Source organism: Lissotriton helveticus, chromosome 5_1 (genome assembly GCF_964261635.1).
Source record: "Lissotriton helveticus chromosome 5_1, aLisHel1.1, whole genome shotgun sequence".
Lineage (NCBI taxonomy): Eukaryota > Metazoa > Chordata > Amphibia > Caudata > Salamandridae > Lissotriton > Lissotriton helveticus.
Window position 1 is genome coordinate 2112821615 of NC_136065.1, and position 22390 is coordinate 2112844004.

At 46.3% G+C, this 22390-nt stretch overlaps 1 protein-coding gene across 1 annotated transcript in view; it reads right to left on the bottom strand.

Moving 5' to 3' along the window:
• Window positions 1-9026: 9026 nt before the first annotated feature.
• LOC144756388 (general transcription factor 3C polypeptide 4-like) overlaps window positions 9027-22390 on the bottom strand; it is a 48645-nt gene continuing 35281 nt past the window's right edge. Inside the window, exons 3-5 of the mRNA XM_078646173.1 lie at window positions 18648-18778; window positions 18106-18194; window positions 9027-9942 (exon numbers count right to left, since the gene is read on the bottom strand). Coding sequence (XP_078502299.1) covers window positions 9878-9942; window positions 18106-18194; window positions 18648-18778 — 285 coding nt within the window. The 3' untranslated portion in view covers window positions 9027-9877. The remainder of the gene's footprint in view (window positions 9943-18105; window positions 18195-18647; window positions 18779-22390) is intronic.

The window sequence follows — 22390 nt, forward strand, 5'->3', positions numbered from 1 at the left end:
GGCCAGTCCGGGCCTGGTAGCAGTATGTTTTACACCCCTGTTTAGTTAGTGGTGAACTTGAATGAGTCGGAAGGAGGTCATGCAAGGACAGTCTGAAATAAAAAGGCAACATTACCCTATGGAAAGCTTTTTCTGCATCCTAGAGCGTACACACCGAGCTTTATTTGATTTCTTTGGCGAGGGTGATATTTATTAAATCCACCATGCTGGAAGATTTCGACGTCTGAAGAAAGGAGCGGAGTGGAATGCCAAGTGGGGATGGGAGAAATCAGTGGAACAAGTTTGAAGCAGTGGAGAAGTGTGGCTCAATGGTTAGAGCGGCAGACCCTGATGTAGAGGTCTAGCCCGGGACCAGGGTTCAATTCCCGCCTCGGCGGGTCTTGAGCTCAATTTCCTCGGACCTGATAATTCCCGCCTCGGTGCCTACTCTAATCATGGGTCCCACTCTGTGACTCTCATGGGTCCCACTCTGTGACTCTGGGCAATAGCTTGCTTAATCTCCACAACGGCCCCAACAGCGCTGGGATGCCTGGCTTCACCTTGGGGGTGCCCAGGAGTGGACACTTTACAGGGAACAGCCAGGAAGGGTTCCACAGCAGTATGCATACAAGCGCCGAGATACCCTCATGGGTCGATTCGTGCGCTATACAAGTACTACTACTACATTTACAAGCATTTACATCATCTCTGGCCTGGCGAACTCAATGCTTGCTCAGAGATCGTGTGGACACATCGGGATATATAAATATATCCTTCCTTTAGGCTGCGATGGTATAAATACAGTAGCTCTACAAGAGCAAGCAATCGGAACATTCAGAAGATGAGGAAAAAGGTTTTTTTTGCTGATTTGCACTAAACGTGTGACTAACATGGGCACAAGATCTTTTTTCTATGGTGATGAATAATTTGAGACTGTGGCTGCACACAGACGTGAGGGGGAGGGGAAATCTGATGTGTGGCTTGCTATCCCGAATAATACTGCTGACTGGTAGCACATACACTATTGTGCATGTGGGACACATTTCCTATGGTGTGGTAGGTCCATTCCATAGGACAGTGCTGGACATGTGCTTAGTGAGTGATGAAGCACCAGGACTTCCACTCTTCACTCGATCCTGATCAGATGTCAGTCACTCAGGACCAACCGGTGGTCTTCTCCTCCCATTAACAGGCATGAAACTTGCAATGCTGCACAGTGGCTTCGTATTACGAGCCAGTAATTTGCAAAAAGAGCATCCATCCTGAAGACGTGGTTGTTTCCTTAGAACCGATTCCTACTCAAACCCGACTTCCGCCTGTATGTTGTTTGGTGCTAGCGCCTTGATGCCCTTGGGCTAAGTCCGCGCTCTAAAAGTCTTACATTCATTCATTCATAGTGGCAATCGTATTGACAAATGTCTGGTTGATAAACAGCCTGAGTGTAGGAAGTGTGAGTGCAGTTCATACACCAGGGACATATGACAAATCCATCAGATTAAGTATAAATTTGGCTTACATGGCAGCGGTGACCCATGGACAGATTAATGGTCACAGACCTGTGCGTACCTGGACTATTCAAAGGCGGAGTCTACACACACCATGGAGTGTGGCTGAGATAGATTGCGCGGATCCTCCTGAAGGCTGTGTAGCTCTGATGGGGTCATTTTTGGTTTCCTACCTGCATGATGTAAGGAGGAGGAGAGACATGCAGTTTGTTGGTGACCGGTTGCAGTTACTTGGGTACTGAGGAAGCAGTTAGCCTAGGGTGAAGCAGGAGGTCATACAATTCACCCGCTGGATAGGAAGCGCCTGCGCTGCTCCGCCAGGGTACATCTAATAAGAGCAAGGAGCAGAAAACTGCCCAAAAGAAATTTAGACAGACTGAAGTTCATAATTGGATTCACCATTTTCGAAGCTGCCATCTAGATACTATTTTCATCTAAATAACATGGTTTTTCAGCCCTACTCGGGTACTGCTGACCCACTTGCATTTGGGTGCCGTACCCCAACACCCAGCTTGCCATCCCTGCTCCCCCTACCCTTCTTTCCCCAATCAGGAAGGGGTTCCAGGCCCTGTGCAGTGCTGCCCCAGGCTCCCACGGTGGTTATGGTATCGCTTTCTACTCATCTGGATTTTGCTTCTTTTCTCTTGCTTATCCGGATCCTCATTCTTATTACTAAGCCTAAGAATCTTGTGTCCGCGTCCTTTGCTGCCTCAGACCCAGGTTGCTCATATACACGTCCCTGGGGCTTGTTATCAGGACACAAACATTACACCTCCTGCATGGACTTCCTTCGCATGGACTTTCAGCTTGCATTCTCTTCTTAAATTTAGTGCTTTATTACTCTCAGTGGATGATGAATGCTGTTGATACAGTCAGCCTGATAACAGAATTAACTGCCTTCTGAATGACCCTTATAGTATTTGAGAGAAATAAAAAAAATATTGATCACCCTTTGAAGTTTCTCACCTCCAATGGAATATTTATTAAATCAAACCAGATCGTGACTTTGTCACTCCTATAGCCCTGCGTGGAAACCTTTGTTGTAGGGGCTCTGCAGAGCTGATTTACGGAAGAGTTGACACCAAAGTCAAGTAGATCACATAAGTTGTGTACCCACAGTAGCATTATCACACTTTTGGATGCACGTTACATAGCAAAGGTCTGCTCGTTAACATGGCCACTCCAACCAGAGTCAGTCAGAACGCAGGTTTACACGCTGGTCGTGGGTAAACTGGGATTCTTCCAACTGCTGTTTACACTCTTTTTCTTAGTAGAGTTTTATATAGCGCGAACTAGACCCGAATCAGGTATCAGAGCGCTTTACATAGCACAAGTTACGTTTTACATGAGGACACACACTTTCATTTTTAGGCACGGGGAGATTAAGTGATTTGCCCAGAATCACAGGTTTTTGGCATCGTTACCGAGACTCGAACCCAGATCCCCAGGTCCGAGGTCGAGCGCCTTAGCCGTTAGGCTAACTCCTCTCCCAATTTCACTTCACAATGGTCTCTGAAAGTAATGTTTACTTCTGTGAGCACAGAAGGAATATGCTACTTCCCAGTATGCATCTGTTCTCGTCATAGAGGGCTGCAGAGTGGTACATTTATGAATAGATCGCCATCTGGTGTTGGGCTCGGATGATTGCACTTGTTTTTCTCTTGGAGAAGTCTTTTGTAGCCACGAGACTGGTGACTCCTCCCTTGGGTGATAGTGCACATGGGCATCGGCTCCATCCTTAGATTGTTTTGCCATAGTAGGGTTAGATGGAGTAATATCATAGAATACAGAAAGAGATGCCCATGTAAGTGTATCTAAATAAGATAATGTTGGAACAGACACAGGTTTCCTGGGAGGCAGGGAAGGCATGTACCATTCTGCAGCCCTCTATGCCAAGAACAGATGCATACTGGTAAGTAGCATATTCCATTCGAGGCATATGGGCTGCAGATGGTACATTTATGAATAGATTACACAGCAGTTACCTCCCTAGCGGTGGTCACCAGTGTCTGTTGCAACAGTTTGAAATAAAGCTTTTAATACAGCCTGGCCCACTCTTGCTTGTTGTGTTGCCTGCACGTCAACACAGTAGTGTTTTGTGAAGGTGTGCGGTGTAGACCAAGTTGCTGAATTGCATATGTCATCTAGGGGAATGTTCCCCAAGAATGCCATAGATGCCCCTAGTTTGCATGTAGAATGAGCTCTAGGGGGAACAGTTAATGTTCTCTTTGCTTTTATGTAACATATTTGTATACATTTTTCGATCCATCTGGCAATGCCTGCTTTAGAGATAGGATTGCCTTTATGTGTTGGGGAAAACGCTACAAATAGTTGTTTAGTTTTTCTGAAAGTTTGAGTTCTTTCTATGTAATATAATATTGCCCTTTTGACATCTAGTGTATGTAGGGCCCTCTCTGCTACCATCTGTGGCTTTGGAAAGAAGACTGGTAGTTCCACTGGTTGATTGATGTGAAATGCCGAAATTACTTTAGGTAAGAACTTTGGGTTTGTTCTAAGAACCACTTTATTCTGGTCTAGTTGTAGAAATGGTTCTTGTATTGTTAATGCCTGTAACTCACTCACTCACTCTCCTGAGGGAGGTAATGGCTATAAGGAAGGCCACGTTCCATATAAGAAATTGTATTTCACACCTATGCATAGGTTCAAAAGGTGGTCACATTAGTCTGGTGAGTACTATGTTAAGTTCCAGACTGGGGAAGGTGGTAGTCTTGGTGGAATAACTCTTTTGAGGCCTTCCATGAAAGCATTAATTGCGGGTACCCTAAACAGGGATAGATGTTGCCTGTTTTGCAGGTATGCTGCTATAGCTGCAAGATGTACTCTAATGGAAGTTTAAGCAAGGTTACATTGCTGTAAGTGCAGTAAGTAGCAAATAATATTTTGTGTAGATGCGTCCAGAGGGTTGATGTTGTTACTGTTACAGTATACAGCAAACCTTTTCCACTTTTCTGCATAGCAGGCTCTGATGGTGGGACGTCTTGCTTGCTTAATAATTTCCATACAGTTTGGAGGTAAATTTAAGTATCCAAATTCTAAGACCTCAGGAGCCAGATCGCTAGGTTCAGTTGTTTGGGATCTGGGTGCATTATTTCTCCATGGTTCTGTGCAAGGTGCATGGGTGAGATTCTTAATTTTTGGTGTGGCACCTGTGAGAGTTGTAGGAGCGTGGTGAACCACGGCTGCCGTGCCCACGTTGGTGCTACTAGTATCATGGTCATTGAATGCTGTTGCAGTTTTCGAACCACTAATGGAATTAGTGGGAGAGGGGGAAAAGCATATGCAAATTTGTTGGACCAATTTAACCATAATGCATTGCCCTGCGACAGGTGGTGTGGGTACCTGGATGCGAAGCTTTGGCATTTTGCGTTCTGATGAGTGGCAAAGAGATCTATCTCCGGTTGTCCCCATCTTTGGAAGAATGGCTGCAGTATTTGGTTGTGCAGTTCCCATTCGTGTATTTGTTCCGACTCTCTGCTTAAGATGTCTGCTATCTGATTTTGAACTCCTGGTAGGTGTTCTACAAACAGATAGATGGCTTGAGGAATGGCCCATCTCAAAATTTCCTGCGCTAGTCTGGATAGTTGGAGAGAGTGTGTCCCCCCTGTTTTTGAATATAATACATTGCTGTCATGTTGTCTGTTCTGATCAGGACTGCCTTGTTGAGAACATGCATTTGGAAAGCTTTTAATGCTAGGAACACCGCTAGTAGTGCTAGATGATTTATGTGCAGTTGTTTTTGTTGCACACTCATCTTCCTTGTACTGTGTATCTGTCCATATGAGCTACCCATCCGGTGAGCGATGCATCTACTGTTAGCACCACTTGTGCAATTGGTTCTAGGAACGACCGCCCTTTGGAAATGTTTGTTGTATTCCACCACTTCAGAGAGCGATGCGTGCGGTCGTCTACCAACACCAGATCTGTAATCTGACCTTGAGCCTGATTCCACTGTGTTGCTAGACATTCTTGAAGCGGACGCATTTGTAGTCTGGCATATGGGATCAGCAGTATGCAAGAGAACATCATCCCCAATACCCGCATGAACACTCGAGCTGTTAATGAGTGTTGCGATTGAAATCTTTGAATCAATGTGAGCATTGTCTGAATCCTGACTGGATTGGGGTATACTCTGGCTTTTTCTGTATTTATAGTAGCCCCTAGATATTGTTGAACCTTGTTTGGTTGCAGGTGGGATTTTGTGTAGTTCACCGTAAACCCTAGCTGGTGCAGCAGTTGAATTGTCTTTTGTGTGTTTTGAAGACATTCCTTTTGTGACGTGGCCTTTATTAGCCAGTCGTCCAAGTAAGGGAAGACATGTATTTGCTGTCTTCTTAGGTGTGCAGCAACCACTGCTAGGCATTTTGTGAACACCCTTGGTGCTGTTGTGACTCCGAACGGAAGGACTTTGAACTGATAATGCTGTCCTTCTACTACAAACCTGAGGTATTTTCTGTGGGCTTTGTGAATTGGGATATGAAAGTAAGCGTCTTTTAGATCCAGTGTAGAAAGAAAGTCCTCTTCCTTCAGTAAAGGAAGTACCTGTTGGAGCGTGACCATGTGGAAATGTTCCGAATTTATGTATGCATTGAGAGGTCTGAGGTCTAGTATTGGCCTTAGAGATCCGTCTTTTTTGGGAATTAGGAAGTATAGAGAGTATACTCCTGTTCCCTGTTGATGTTGTGGAAACTTCTCTATGGCATGCTTTTGTAGCAGTGATAGTACTTCCTGTTTTAATAATGCCAGATGATCTTGACTCATTGGACGCTGTCTGGGGGGGGAGGGGGTGTTTGGTGGGGTAGACGTGAGTTCTAGGCAATAACCATGTTGGATAATTTGTCTCACCCACCTGTCTGATGTGATGTTTTCCCAGACAGGTAGGAACTGTGATAGGCGTCCCCCGACCGGTGTTGCATGGTCTGGGGGGGGAGCTGTATGAAGTCACTGTTATAGGGTAGGAGAGTTGCGGTCGTTGTGGTTTCCGCGACCTCTACCCTTGTTGTTGTTACCTCTGTAACTGCCTCTAGAATTCCCTCTGGGTGATGTTGGTGTAAAAGAGGTTGATTGCTGGCTTGTGCCTGTATTCTTTGATCCGCCTCTATAGGTGGACCTACGAAAGGAACCCCTCTGAGCTGGCTGTTGCAATGCTCCCATTGACTTAGCCGTGTCTGTGTCCTTTTTCATTTTTTCCAATGCCTTATCTGTACCTGAGCCGAAGAGTGTTTCCCTTCAAAAGGCTGGTTCAATAAAGAAGTTTGTACCTCCTGTTTGAACCCTGAGCCATGCATGTCTTCTTAACAGGATACTGGTGTTTATGGATCTTGCCGCAGTGTCTGCTGCATCTAAGGCGCACTTAATGGAAGTGTTAGTTATTATCTTCCCTTCTTGTATCAGCTGATCTGCCCTTTTTTGATGTTCCTTAGGGAGATGTGTAATGAGTTTTTCTAACTCATCATAATGAGCTCTATCATAACGTGCAAGTAGCGCTTGAGTATTTGCTATGCGCCAGCTGTTTGCTGCTTGGGATGCTACTCTTTTGCCAGAGGCATCTATTAACTTGGACTCCTGCTGTTAGTGAGTTTGCCCTCTTACGAGCGTTTGAGACTACTAACGAGTCCAGAGGTATTTGCCCCTTAATAAATACTGGGTCTTTTGGGGCTGTCTTATACTTTTTGTCAATTCTTGGGTTTAACACCCTAGCCCTCACCAGGTCTCTGAATATGTATGATGTGTGAGTGAGGAGACCCTTAAGCATTGGTAGGGTCCCTGAAGATTTTTGTGCAGCAGGTAGTGTTTCTAAAAGGAAATCTTCTATCTGAGGTTCGGTATGTAAATCTACCTTGTGGTATTTTGCTGCCCTATTAATTAATTGTGCAAAACCCGAATTATCATCAGGGGGAGAGGGTTTTGAGGGATACAGGTCAGGGTCATTATCATTATCTGACACTGCGTCATAATCCTCCCATGGGTCTGTGTCTTCTGGGATAGTATTGTTATCATCCCTAGGAAGGTCCCTATCCCCTGTGTCACTTTCTACATCTGTTTGAGGTGTAGATGGGCGTGGTGTAGAGGGTGGAGGAGTAGCTGGCAGAGTATGAGGAAGAGGAGAAGAGGGTGTGCCCATAGGCTGTGGAGAAAGGGGAGGAGTTGTATTTGTCCCATTGTTCTCTTCTTATGAGGAGGAGCTTTGTTTTCCAACTGTTGAGTCTTCCTCTTTTTAGGTAGTTTTGTCACCACCATGCCAGTTTGTGGATCAATGAACAAAGTCTTTTGTTTTGGATCGGTGTGTTGCTCCTGTGTCGGTACCGAAGTCTTTGGGTCCGAAAGGTGCTTTTGCTTCTGTGTCTCGGTGTTATGTATTTTCGGCACCGAGAGTTTGCTCGAGTCCGATTTTTCCGGTGTCGAGGGAATCGACGTCGAAGCATGTTTCGGTTTCGACAGGGAATGTTTCGACTGCAAGCTCTCTTTGGTATGGAGCTTCAGTGTCGATGTCGACCGTTTCTCGGGTCCGACATAGTGGGAGGCAGAGTGTTTCGGTTTCGTGCCGAGCCAGAAGGCGGGGCGTCGGAAACTTTTTTCGGTTGTCAGACCGGGCTCGAAGGCGGGGTCGACACCAATCGGGGGTCGTTTTTTTGGCAAAGGGACGTCGTACTCACGGTTTGATGAACGTCGACTTCTTCGACTTCAGACTTGTCCGCTTCCGACCCCGACCCGTTCTCATCTTCTTCCTCCTCAGGGTGTTGGACCTCGAACAGTTCTGGGATTGCATCCGACTCCATCCTCGACATCTCGTGTCTACGGGCTCGACGGTTTCTAATCGTCGAGTTGGAGGAGAAAGCCGCGCAGGCTTCACAGTCCCCGGATTCGTGGTCAGGTGATAAACAGAGGTTGCACACCTCGTGTAGGTCCTTGTGTGGGAATTTAGCTCCACACGTTGGACATTTTTTGAATGGAGTCCTTTCCATGGACTCCGGGCTGGACTACGTCGAGATATGCCTCCCGGTCTCGTCGACGTAGAGTTGGAAATTTTTGTTGTTGACGTCGAAGCGCGTCGAAATGCGAATGAACTCACGTTCGATAAACAATACCGTCGAATTGGAAAGGGAATACGCGCCGAAATATAGCTTCTTTCTCGAAGTCGATCCGGAGCGCTTCGATCCTCATCCGAACCCGATGGCGGAAAAAAACAATCTAAGGATGGAGCCGATGCCCATGCGCACTATCACCCAAGGGAGGAGTCACCAGTCTCGTGACTACAAAAGACTTCTCCAAGAGAAAAACAAGTGCAATCATCCGAGCCCAACAACAGATGGCGATCTATTCATAAATGTACCATCTGCAGCCCATATGCCTCGAACATAAGAGATTCTCTATTTATAGAGAGCAGTGGGAACTGGATCTGTCCCCATCATGTTTCCTGCATTGTGCAATGTTCTTAGTGTCTTTTTTTAGGTGCCTTATATCCCTGGCAAATATTGCAATTTAATCACATCAACCAATTTTCTTACTGAAAACAGAACATAATCAAAGTTAAACAAGAGGAGTTATTTATTTACAAACTCATGGCAGTAGTACATTAATAAAAAAATGAAGACATCTCGATGTTCGTATGGTGGGCACTAGAGGTCACCTCCTCTCGAGCTCCATCCCAACCTCGGTGCTATCATTCCTGCTGTAACGAGACCATGTACTGCAGGGAGCAGCCTCCGACGACGTCTGCTCTTTAATCGTCCTACAAACCAGGACGCACTCATGACGTGAAGATGACCTGGAGTTTTAGCGACTGGACCCCAACGAACCAAGCTGATGATGAAAGACAAACCAGTTGAGCGGAGGTGGGCATTAATTGCTGATCCCTTGATCGATGCAGGGTGATGTGTGTAACTAAGCCGCTGCCTCTCTGGGATTCCCACAGACCTGGGGCGGGGGGGTTTAATCTCCCTTTGCCACTAGATTCCTGCTCTGAAACACAAAAGGCTATACACGTGCACACGGTGCACATGCATTTCATGTACCTTAGGATGTAAGGGAACAAAAACAGTTTCCCTAATCATCTCATTGGGTACCCTATATGAAACGGGCACAATCTGTGCCCCATAAAGACCTTCATTTGTTAAGTGTCTCGAACAGTTTGTGGCAGCTGCAAGTCACATGACCATGAGTGAGCAGAGCAGACACTGTACAGGGAGAGAAGTTCCTACAACAATCCACACTGCAGGATACATGCCCGCAGCACTGCCTGGAGAATGTTGGTGGCCACCGTACAATGCGCAAAGGCAGCTGGCTTCATTGTGCACTCTGACTGCAGGTGAAGGGGGGTGTCCACTCATCAGCTCCCACGTGTTTGTGGCGCGAGCGCTCCGCCGTACTACTCTTCAGAAGACGGGGGAATCACAGAAGTTGCAGGGATCCTGCAGCAGCCTCTGCAGCCACTCGGGATCTAGAAGGAAAAAACAAGTTAGAATTAGCACCACCCAAGAGAAACCATGCTGCAACACAATATAATGTCAAGAAACACTGACAAGACAGCACTGCTCTAGAGATAATGGGCAGTGTCTCTTTTTGGTAATTTACTGGCCAATATTTACTCGAGAAGCAGTGCTCACCCCGACCGTCCCCCCTTCCCTCCCACTCATTGTTATATGGATGGGGACATTTAGATTATTTCCCATTTCTTGCACTTAGGCCTTTACATATTAGACACGTAGCATTGCTTAAGTACTTTTATCTGTGTTAATTTGACTAAACACCATTCCAGCTGTGGTTCCCGGAACATAAAGACGATATTTGCTTGGTAGAGTTGGTGGACTAGAGCCATTCCGAGGGCATTCCTGGGGCCTTTCTGCAGATGTGGAAAGGGAAGCATCAGAAGCTCGGGTGGGCCTGTCGGGCACTTTTCCATATGGGTGGACTTGTGTACTGTGGGAAGGCAGCATAGGCCGATAACTCAAATCTGCATGCTGCTGTGTATGGGCGCTTGGGGGGTTGTGAAGGGCAAAGTGGGTAACAGGCGGCGGCAGCTGCTGCACTGCAGGCTCAGATCATCACCGGCTCGTATTAGGAGGCCAGTAATGGAGAAAACCAATAGAAAAACTGCACCGGACCGCAACAGAGGTGTAACTCATTTGCCCTTTCCCACACGAAAGGGCCAATAAGGCACATAGTTATTTATTGTATATTTTAGCTTAATTAAGTGACTGCTATAAGCAGTTTGCTTTGAAATTAGCTATAGCATTTGAGCTCAAATATATCACACCGCACAGGATATAATGTGCAATCGCTATCATGCAGATTAACCCCTTGCATGCTGATGACGTCCCCGGCCGTCATGCATCACGGTGGGCGTGTGCTGATCACGGCTGGGGGCCGTCATGATCCCGCCCACTCTTCAAAACGGCCGCACAGCGCGAAAATTCGCACTGCATGCAACGGGTTAAACGCTTGCACAGGAATGCATGTGCTCTACTTCTTGGCTGGAGATTATTAACAGGAGAGTAGGCGGTCACATCAACCCACATTCATGTCATGAGAGCGCAATCTGCATAGCTTTTCAGCAGAACCAGCCGAAAAATGCCATTCAGACCAAGTTAGAGCTTCAATGATGTGGTTACTACACAGACACAAATTGATTACTTGAAGGAGTCATTGGATATACATTGATATGGGGGAACTCACCCGCACAACTGCTACACAAAGAATATTTCAACACGCACTGGCTTGCGAAAAAGCACGATAAACATTTCTAAAGACACTGCAGAACGCAGGCCGTAATACCGGCAACAAAGCCATGCCAAGTAATCGCAGGACAATATAATGCAATGCTCAGCGAGCTGAACGAGTCATGGGATCAATTACCAAGGTGTAAACACTCCTAGGTTTAATTTACTAGTTCAACATATTGCCTTCATTAAAATCTATGAAAGAGGCCGGTAGTGCCAACTGCAGGGGTGAGAACACAAACAAAGAGAGAGACAGGGCAACGAATCACTCTTCAGCCCCTGACAAATACAATTAAACGACAAAAGAGTGACCACGGATGTGGACCAAGATGAGATTAGTGGTTACACCCGCAAAGGAAAAACTGGGGTAAGAAAAGGGTTAGTGAGGAAAAATTATTGTTTAGTATAAAGAACCCTCACCGGTCGGTGACATGCTTCATCATGGGGTTCACACCGGGAAGACCGAATGTCTACCCGGTGTGCTACAATGCCTGTTACAGCGGAGCTGGTTTTTGTGTTTGGGGTGGTGATAAGTGAGGATTTAAAAGAAAGCAGCCTGTATCCCAATTTTTTTTAAATTAAAGGACCAGAATGCGTTCGTTAATAACAAGTGGGGCGGACACGGAAAGGTCATAAAATTGAACAAATAGTGTCCTTAGTGTAAAAAATAGGTCGACATGTTTCTGCTCATAGTGGCTTGTTCAGCAGAGCTTTCATCAGGACCAATGGAAAGAAAGTGGCCCCGGGCGGTATACACACGCTGAGGCGTATCCTGACCTCGGGGTGTGTGTTTTACTGGAACTAACTCGCGGTTTGAGTGGACAATCCTGGAATTTCCAAGCGTCCAATACCTTCTTTGGGCTCACGGCGGGGGTAACCTTCACGCCAAATCTAATTTGGAAATTGGCGACAGCCCTCACGCAACACATCCGCGGCCATGTTGGCATGGCTCATCATGCCAACATGGGTAGAATAGATACTGTGCAAGTATTTATAATGATTAAGTCTATATTTCCCATTCTGGGAGATTTCTTTGGTTTGTGCACAACAAAAGGACTATTGTTTGTCAGGGGCCGCAAACCAAAGACGGTCTCCACTGAGCTCCGCCAGCCGAGTCAGCGCCAAGGCTGAGCACACCACTATATATATATGAACAAGGCTCGTGGAGCCGAAACGTCTTTGACATGCCCGCACTGAAAATAAACTGAAGAAAAGATTTCTGTGGTCCGTGTCCGTGAGTTTTTTGGTGTGCCCTGGCTGGTCATCCCGGAGCGGGGCAAAACTGCGGAGTACTGAATATATATATATATATATCTCCTTGTCTGGGTAAGGTGATCCGCAGTAAAGTTTAGACTGAACGGGGGCTAGTTCAATCAAATCACATTCCAAGTCCACGTGCAGTGCCCATCGGACATTATAGACCCAATGATGAGCAAACTGTGCCTGAGTCACTAAGTAGTAAAGCTCAAAATGCATTGCCCCAAACCGCCCCTTCCCAAATGATAGGACTTCTTTAACTTAGACCAGCTTATCCTCAGGTGTTTCCCAGGCCATGCCAGAGTGATCATGAGGGAGCACAGGTGTGAAGAAACACTCTGCAGAGGGGAATAATAATAATCCACATTTGCGCGAACAATCACCCGTGAGGGTCTCCAGGGGCTGGGGGCCGTCGGGAAGATTAAGCAAGCTATTGCCCAGAGTCACATGGTGCTGAGCTAATCTGCCGCCGGCCCTGGGGATCGAACCGTGATCCCCAGATTCCAGCGTCAGTCGCCCTGGCCGCGGCGCCACACCTCTCCCATGGGAATGTTCTGAAACAGATACAGTAGTTTTGGAAGCACTAACATTTTCATTAGGGCGATCTGGTCAGTGACCGATGAAGACAATTTAATCAGTTTCTTGATCGAGTAAGTAAGCCCGGCAATACAGGTCCCATAGTTTGCCCGCACAACAGTGTCCATATCCCTATGGTTCATTACACTCAAGTATCGGACAGGCTCGGTTGTCCAGCACAACGGGAATTCGAGCGCCGTTCGTTAAATGGTATCAACGAAGGTGACTAATAATGATGTGCTCAATTTATTTGGAGCCCGACCACCATTCATATGCAATTCTATCTCACATGATTGGGTTCAAATTACAGGCAGGGTTTAGACAAAAAAAACTATTAGTAGGAGATCATCCGCATATATGAACAATAGAGCATGCAGTTATCTGAAGCGGATACCTCTATGGTGGTGACGGTCTTATAGGGAGGCAGGTCATCGACTATGACAATAGCAAAGAGAAGCTGGGACTCGTCCCTCTGCCAATATTAAATGGCTCAGCCAGTAAGTCATTCACCCATATCCATGCCTTTGGAGAATCCTATAGGAATTTAATTCATTGTAAAAATGCCCTTCCCACACACATTCTCTCCAGGACCATAAACAAGAACCGCATTCAACTGAATCGAATGCCTTTTCAGCATCTAAAAAAGTAGCCACCAGTTCAAGCTTGGAGTCTATTTGATGTGTAACTATAAATATTGAATGCAAATCGTCAGCTGTTCAACGGCCAGGTATAAACCCAGACTAGTCCAGCCGGACCAGGGCAGGCATTAGTAGCAAAAGTCTATTGGCCATAAGTTTGACAAGTATTTTACCGTTTAAATTAATTAAGGATATGGAGTGGTAAAAGCTACATTTATCTGGGGCTTTGTCCAACTTTAAAGAGCGTGATAACGATTTGCCTCAGCCATCGAGTTAGGGAGATGACCCGTCCGGAATGCCTCCTCTTAGACCAAGAGTAGGATTGGGGTCAGGGCATTGGCATAAGCTTTGTAGAATCCAGCTGGGAGCCAGTTACTCCCAGGAGCGCTACCATTCTTCAATTGGGCAACAACTCCCTTAAGTTCTTCCCCCGTAATCTGCTGGCATAACTTCTCCCAGTGGTTAGGGGTCAATGATGCCTGGCGAGCATCATCTAGATAACTATGCATGTTGTGGATGGAATCTGCTGTTCTGGAGATATGCAAGTGTTTATAGAAGGCGGTGAAACAATCCAGTATATCTCGTGATCCATGACATACCCACCAATCTTCATTTGTGATCCCACCAATCTTCATATGTGATCCCTGTAACATGGCTCGCCGCCCAATTAACCTGGAGCAGCGGTGAAAGGGTATATACCCCGGGCGTTCTCCCTCACCATAGATACAAACTGATTTGTATTTGCTACAAAAATTGATTTCTCTTTCAGCCACTTCTTTATGATCCACTCCCTCACCGGTCATACTTCTCTAGTGATTGTATTTCTCCCTCCAGCTTCATTCATTTGTGATTTTAGAATACCCTGGTTTTTGGCAATTCACCCCCCCCTCCCTAATTACCACCTTACATGCCTCCAATAAGGTAAAAGCAGAATCCACAGAGCTCATATTTTAGGTAAAGTAATTCCTAGTGGCTTGGCGTATATCGTTGCAATAAGCCACATCTAGCAAATTCTCGGGGCAAATGCGCCTTAATCAAGTAGTATGGGGGCGCAAGGGGAAGACAGACTACAGGGCATGAGCGTACTGGAATGTGTCCACCCCAGAATATCTTTCATATCAAACCAAGGATCCAACCTGGAGGAGGAATCTTGTACCGATGAATGGAATGTGTGGCCCAGTCGTGGGGGTGCAGCGCCCTCCAAATGTCTAGCATGTCGTTATCTCGTAGGATGTTGCCCATCATCATCACTGCCTGGATATGTGTGCGGGTGGAACCCATGGTGCGATCAAGTGTCGGGTCTAGGACTGGACTCAATCAATCAATCAATTTCTAGAGCGCACTACTCACCCAGAGGGTCTCAAGGCGCTTGGGGGGGGGGGGGGCGCTACTGCTCGAACAGCCAGGTCTTGAGCTTCTTCCTGAAGGAGAGGTGATCTTGGGTCAGGCGGAGGGCGGTAGGGAGGGTGTTCCAGGTCTTGGCAGCCAGGTAGGAGAAGGACCTTCCTCCTGTTGTCGCTCTTCGGATGCGGGGGACGGCGGCGAGGGCGTGGTTGGTCGATCGGAGGTGGCGTTTGGGAGCGTAGAAGTTGAGGCGGTTGTTGAGGTAGCTCGGGCCTTGGTCGTGTAGGGCTTTGTGTGCGTGGGTGAGGAGACAGAAGGTGATTCTTTTGTTGACGGGAAGCCAGTGCAGGTCTCAGGTGTCCGGAGATGTGGCTGCGTCGGGGGATGTCGAGGATGAGTCTGGCTGAGGCGTTCTGGATCCGCTGGAGTCTTTTCTGGAGCTTGGCGGTGGTTCCGGCGTAGAGGGCGTTGCCGTAGTCCAGTCGGCTGGTGACGAGGGCCTGGGTGACCGTCTTCCTGGTCTCGGTGGGGATCCACCGGAAAATCTTTCGTAGCATGAGCAGGATGTTGAAACACGACGCGGAGACGGCGTTGACTTGTCTGGTCATGGAGAGGGAGGAGTCCAGGATGAAGCCCAGGTTGCGTGCGTGGTCTGTCGGTTTGGGTGCGGTGCCCAGGGCGAGGGGCCACCAGGAGTCGTCCCAGGCGGAGGGCGAGGAGCCCAGGATGAGGACTTCCGTCTTGTCTGAGTTCAGTTTCAGGCGGCTGGTCGTCATCCACTCGGCTACATCTTTCATCCCTTCGTGGAGGTTGGTTCTGGCGTCGGCGGGGTCGTTGGTCAGGGAGAGGATCAGCTGGGTGTCGTCGGCGTAGGAGATGATGTTGAGGTTGTGCTGGCGTGCGATGGCCGCCAGGGGGCTCATGTAGACGTTGAAGAGGGTGGGGCTGAGCGAGGAGCCCTGAGGAACGCCGCAGATGACTTCCGTGGCTGCCGATCTGAACGGTGGTAGGCGGACTCTGTGTCCTTCCAGCGAGGAAGGAGATGATCCACTCCAGTGCCTTCTCCTGGATTCCGATGTCGCTGAGGCGCTGCACTAGGGTGCGGTGGCAAACGGTGTCGAACGCCGCGGAGAGGTCTAGGAGAATGAGGGCCGCTGTTTCACCGTTGTCCAGCAGGGCTCGGATGTCATCGGTGGCAGCGATGAGGGCGGTCTCGGTGCTGTGGTTGGCTCGGAAGCCTGACTGTGAGGGGTCGAGGGATCCATTCGTCTCGAGGAAGGCGGCCAGCTGCTTGTTGACGGTCTTCTCGATGACTTTGGCTGGGAACGGGAGGAGCGAGATGGGGCGGTAATTCTTGAGTTCGGTGGGGTCCGCTGTTGGTTTCTTTAGTAGGGCGCTGAGTTCGGCGTGCTTCCAGCTCTCAGGGAAGGTGGCTGTGTCGAAGGAGGTGTTGATGTCCCGCAGGTGGGGTGCGATGATGGCGTCGGCCTTGTTGAAGACGTGGTGGGGGCAGGGGTCGGTCGGAGATCCGGAGTGGATAGAGTTCATCGTGCCGATGGTGTCTTCTGTGTTGATCTGGGTCCAGGCGCTGAGGGTGGTGGTGGGGGGCGTTGGTGCGGTCGTGGGGAGAGTTGTTCGTGGGCTGAAGCTGTTGTGTATGTCAGCGATCTTGTTGTGGAAGTAGGAGGCGAGGGAGTTGCAGAGGTCTTGCGAAGGGGTGATGTCGTTGTTTCCGGCGTTGGGGTTGGAGAGCTCTTTCACGATGTTGAAGAGTTCCTTGCAGTTGTGTGCGTTGTTGTCTAGTCGGTCCTTGAATGCTGTTTTCTTGGTGGCGTGGATCAGTTGATGGTGCTTCCGGGTAGCGAGCTTGAGGGTGGTCATGTTGTCCGGTGTTGGCTCCCTTCTCCAGGCTTTCTCGAGGGCTCGGCAGTTCTTTTTGGAGCTCTTGAGTTCGTCAGTGAACCATGGGGCCTTCTTGCTGCCGGGTCTGCTAGGTGGGGTCCTCAGTGGGGCGAGGTCGTCTGCGCAGTTGCTGATCCACTTCGTGAGGTTATCGGCGGCCTGGCTGGGGTTCGCTGAGCTGGCGGGAGGGTGCTGGGTCAGGGAAGCGGCGAGCTGGTCTGCCGTGATCTTGTTCCAGTTTCTTCGAGCGACCTGTTGCTGGTGGTGGTGGGTTGTGGTCCTTCTGAAGCTGAAGTGGACGCAGCTGTGGTCCGTCCAGTGGAGTCCGGTGGCGTGGCTGAAGACGATGTCCTTGCTGGATGAGAAGACGGCGTCGAGTGTGTGTCCGGCGAGGTGGGTGGGGGTGGTCACCAGCTGCTTAAGTCCGAGGTTGGCGAGGTTGTCAAGCAGGGCGGTGGTGTTGCGGTCGTTGTTGTTCTCCAGGTGGAAGTTGATGTCCCCCAGGAGGATGTAGTCAGCGGAGGGGAGGGCATGCGGGCAGATGAAGTCGGCGATGTCTTCGCTGAATTGTGTGCGTGGTCCCGGGGGTCGGTAGATGAGGGTGGGACTATGGTTCCCTCCCCAGAGCACAGTGTGTGCATATCCAACATATGGCTGTTGGAGATTAATATTGTAAAAAATTCCAGCAGCGTTTGGGTCAAATGAATTCAGCAGGGTAATATGGACAGAGCCAAACAACCCCAGTGCCAAAATATATCTCCCCCTTAGGGTCTGGGAGTGTGCATAAGTGATGCAAATTAGTTGATCTGTGAATTAGTATGGCCACCCCTCGAGTAGGTCTAATAAAGTACTGATGACCTCCAAGCCTTGGCAAAGAGCAAGGGATATTAAAGGAATGCACCTGAAGGATCAAACTGTGCACACCGTTTGCATTGGTAGTGCATAAACTCAAACACTTTATCAGCAAGCTTGGGGGAAACCTATCCATACAGAGAAGACTACATTGAAAATGCTGAAGTGGTGTTTACTTGCTCTCAACTAACCTTGCCAAGTGTTAACACAGTATGCGGTGGCTTGCACAAGAGGAGCAACCTACTACAAGCAGCAAAGCTTACGCACAATATAAACTGGAATCTTTGCACACATTTCTGGTTCTTCCTGGCTTACCTTCTGGAACGGAATACCTTGCGATGCAGTCCTGGATCAAACACTTTCTGTAGATCAAGCTCTGGCAGGCCTGGTAGGTTAAGGAACATCTGAAAGAAGAAATCAGTAAACAAATGATGCTATGGGAGTTTGATTCAAACGCTGAAAGATATTATTGCCTATGGGGAGGGTTATTTTCAATCATGACATGTAAGATTTTCGTAAAGCATCAATTCAACCATGCAGCTAATCCGGAGATGTATACAGTGACTAAATAAAACAACTGCGAGACCATTGAAGAGCACACCAAAGTGGTGGGTAAAGTGACCAGCACTTTAATGAAGCCTCTTTCTACTAACAGAGAAGCAAGGACATCAAAAAATCTGTGTCACCACAACTGTTTTTCCTACCAATGAATAAGGATTCACCTCTTCTCCCACACTATTACTGGCCTTGTGGTTAGCACTCCCAAGCACACCACTGGAGATCACCAACCTTTAGCCCTCTTGTTCCACAACATGCATACAGTCTTGGAGGGAAAATCCTTCCATGAAGATGCCTACCTTCGCCAGATATGTCCATTTGAACAGACGGCCTGCTTGCGATCAGTGAAAGGCAGGATCTCTTTGCACAGGCTGCAGTGCTCTGGGAACGTTTGCTTGTTCATCTTCTTGAGTACGTGTCCAATCAGTACCTAAGAGTATAGCACAAAGTAAACAAAATTTACAGACTGGCCACTTGGCAAGGACTAATTGTACATGTCAAAAAACAGGTTTGTTTATTCATGCACTTTGAGGTGTCTCCGGGCTTCCAAGACTATCATCATTAAGCAGTTAGACTATCAAACATCACAAGAACTGGGGGTGCAGGCATGGAGGAAATCAATCAAACACTGGCAGCCAAGGAGCGGTGTCTTTCCACACAGGATTATCTGAGAATACAAAACATTAACACTACCAAAGCACCCCCACTCACAATATATATATTAAATATACTATTTTCAAGCTACCTGAAATCCTGCATAATTTACAGATTGAGGGACTATAGATCGAAACCTCCTCCAACTGCACGAGGCTCCAAGTTACTTTATAAAGAAGAGGGTGCTACAGACTAGAACAGTCTAAAACCTTGGTTACAATCCCATCTGATCTTATGGTTAAACCAACATTTGTACAGAGAAATCTGTGGGATTCCTTAATTATATGCCTATGTTTGAAAGTCCCCAAATGACATACAATTGTCTTATATAAAAATAAACATTATCAAAGCCAATAGGTCTCGTTTTTGGGGCCTACTAGTTTTGCCAATGATTTTTGGTGACCATGAACAGCATCAGTTAAAAGCAATGCTTTTTGCGGATACCATTAAGTATCAGCATAAAAAGTGCAATGATGCGCCCACTATAGATGGTTGCATCATTCTGTAGCACACACATCAATTACTGTTTGTGTGCGTCTATAGAGTGATGCAGGTGCAGTTTTCATTCTTTATTGACCAGTGTAAACCGCCATTGACATTGGTCATAAAATAAATAAGTGCGTTGAAGTGCTTTTGTGGCCGGCCGGCATCAATTTGTTGTCTGTCTATATATATATATATATAATACAGATATATATATATACACATATATATATATATATATATATATATATATATATATATATATATATATATATATATATATACACATACATATACACACACACACACACACACACACACACACACACACACACACACTGCAAGGCTCGCCTTCAACAAGACGAAAAGACGAGGAAGACCCAAATTTAGTGCAAGTTTTTCAAATATTTATTCCTGTGCTTGCCATATCGTCACGACGCGTTTCGGCAGATCCCTGCCTTGATCACATGACAACAGTGTCGTGAGATACACCTCCATTTAAAGTGACAGTGCAACAATAGGCATAGAAGAAATACTGTCATTATTTTCTCATTTTACATTTTTGTATAATACATGTACCACACTGACAGCGTTTCTAAATTAGATAGCAAGTGTAAAATACATAATACAAAATTTGTTATATTTTTAAAATGGTTTAAAGTGACATCCATGCTTAAATGCAGTAACTTTTAGCTTCTGTATATCGAATGGCCAAACTCCTAATAGTATACAGTTAATTTGGCAAAATTACTTACAACTTTTTGACACTTCACCTCTGTCAATATCAAATTATGAATCTAGTACCACATTTGATATCTAAACCATCATTGTATGCGTTTGATCTAAATGCCTATAAAATATACACAGTGCATCCCCAGAACCTAACCCTTAAACGAATTATTTCTCATGTTATTATTTTGTGCATATTTTTTATTTTTTGTTCTTTTTAAAATTAAAACCAACGAACAGAAAAGTGCTCTCTAAACAAGTGAATAAGACAAAAAAGTCATTAAGGAACTTACGTGCAGCCAAAGATTATTGATAAAAGAATTATATATACATGTAATTCACTGCATAGACCACTATAGCTTGAATTAAATTTGTCAACTATGAAAACAGGATTTCCTTAATTTGAACGACAAATTTTCATATTCATAATCATGAAAGATTCCCACAGTTAATCAATGTTGCCAATCAGTACTCCATCAATTAATTCATCCATAAATATAATACAAATCTTTGTTAAAAAATCTCAATATAATATTAAGCTATAGTATCAAAAATATATATATCTCTTTCTATGTACAATGTAAAAAATGTTAACCATAGTTGCCTATTTCATTTCTTATATACAAAGTTTGATGATGTTATGGTCCTGAAGGCATATTTTTCTATGTGATGGAAGTGGAACGCCTTGGTACCCAAATCATTTGTGTCAGTATATGTTTGATCTATTAATCCAGATAGGTGTACAGGTCCTCACTCATATTTAGACCATTTGGTTGTTTTGTGTCTAATAGGAGAATATAGTGAGTCTCCAATCTGCGTAACATCCCCTCTCTGTCCCCTCCTCTTCTTTGCATCGGTACCGTATCTATCAGGAAATATCTTAGATCTTTAGGTTTTCCCCCATGCACATCGTGAAAGTGACGGGCCACCGGATAGCTCTGATCGTTATTATTGATTGCCATTATGTGCTGTAATATACGTCTATGGCCCGGTAACTTAGAACTTCCGACGTATTTCAAATTACAGCTATATTCTAACACGTATACCACATACTCACTTTTGCAAGTAAGGTGATGTTTAATACTTTGTGGTATCGTGTTAAAGGCAGTGAGATAAGAGGTCCTATTTACTCCATATGTGCAGGCTTTGCACTGAGGGCATTTATAAAATCCCTTTCGTGCCAAAGATAGACCTGTGGAATCCTTATACTCAGGACTGCTTTTTACCAGTACGTCAGCCATGGAGGTGGCCTTACGATATGTAATTGCCGGGAACTCTGGAAGATAACCACCTATCACAGGGTCATCCCTCACCACATGCCAATTACGCTGAATGATTTTACGTAAATCCTTATGCTGTCTGTTGTAAGTTAGAATCAGCCTGGGGGGTGTTTGAATTGTTTGGGCATCAGCAATGGCTGACTGCCTAAGATTGACCGTATTTTCAATCAGTTCCTCCCTTGGCCTTACAATGGATTTGGCAATTGCGGCATCAATCACTTTTGCACCATAGCCCCGTTCTAAAAACCTGGCCTTGCTATCCTGCTGATGCTTTTTGAGTTCCTCCTCCTTGCTGCATATCCTGCGTAGCCTAAGCATTTCCCCGTACATGATGCTGTGTATGAGGTGTCTGGGGTGTGCGCTAGTTGCGTGTAGCAACGTGTTCCCTGCTGTCTCCTTTCTAAACAGGGTTGTACATATCTTGTTGTCAACTATATTTACTGACACATCCAAAAAGGATACCTGACAGTTGCTTATGTTGTGCGTCAATTGTAAATTGATGTCATTGATGTTAATCTCTCTAATGAAATCCATGGCTTCTTCTCTTGTACCTTTCCACACAATTATCAGATCTATGTATCTTAGCCAAGATACAACTTTTTCTGTATATATATCGGAGTATTGCCTTTTGAGGACCAGTTCTTCCCACCAGCCCATAAATAGGCAAGCGTAGCTGGGGGAAAAACTGGCCCCCATAGCTACCCCTTGGACTTGGCGATACATTTGCTTGTTAAACAAAAAGTAATTATGTTCCAAACAGAAAGTCAATAGGTCTATAAGCATCCTGTTATGTTCTGCAAACTCCATATTTCTTTTATTTAGAAAGTGTTTCACTGCCCTTAGCCCGTCTTGATTTCTAATACAGGTATATAGTGATGACACATCTAAGGTAATGA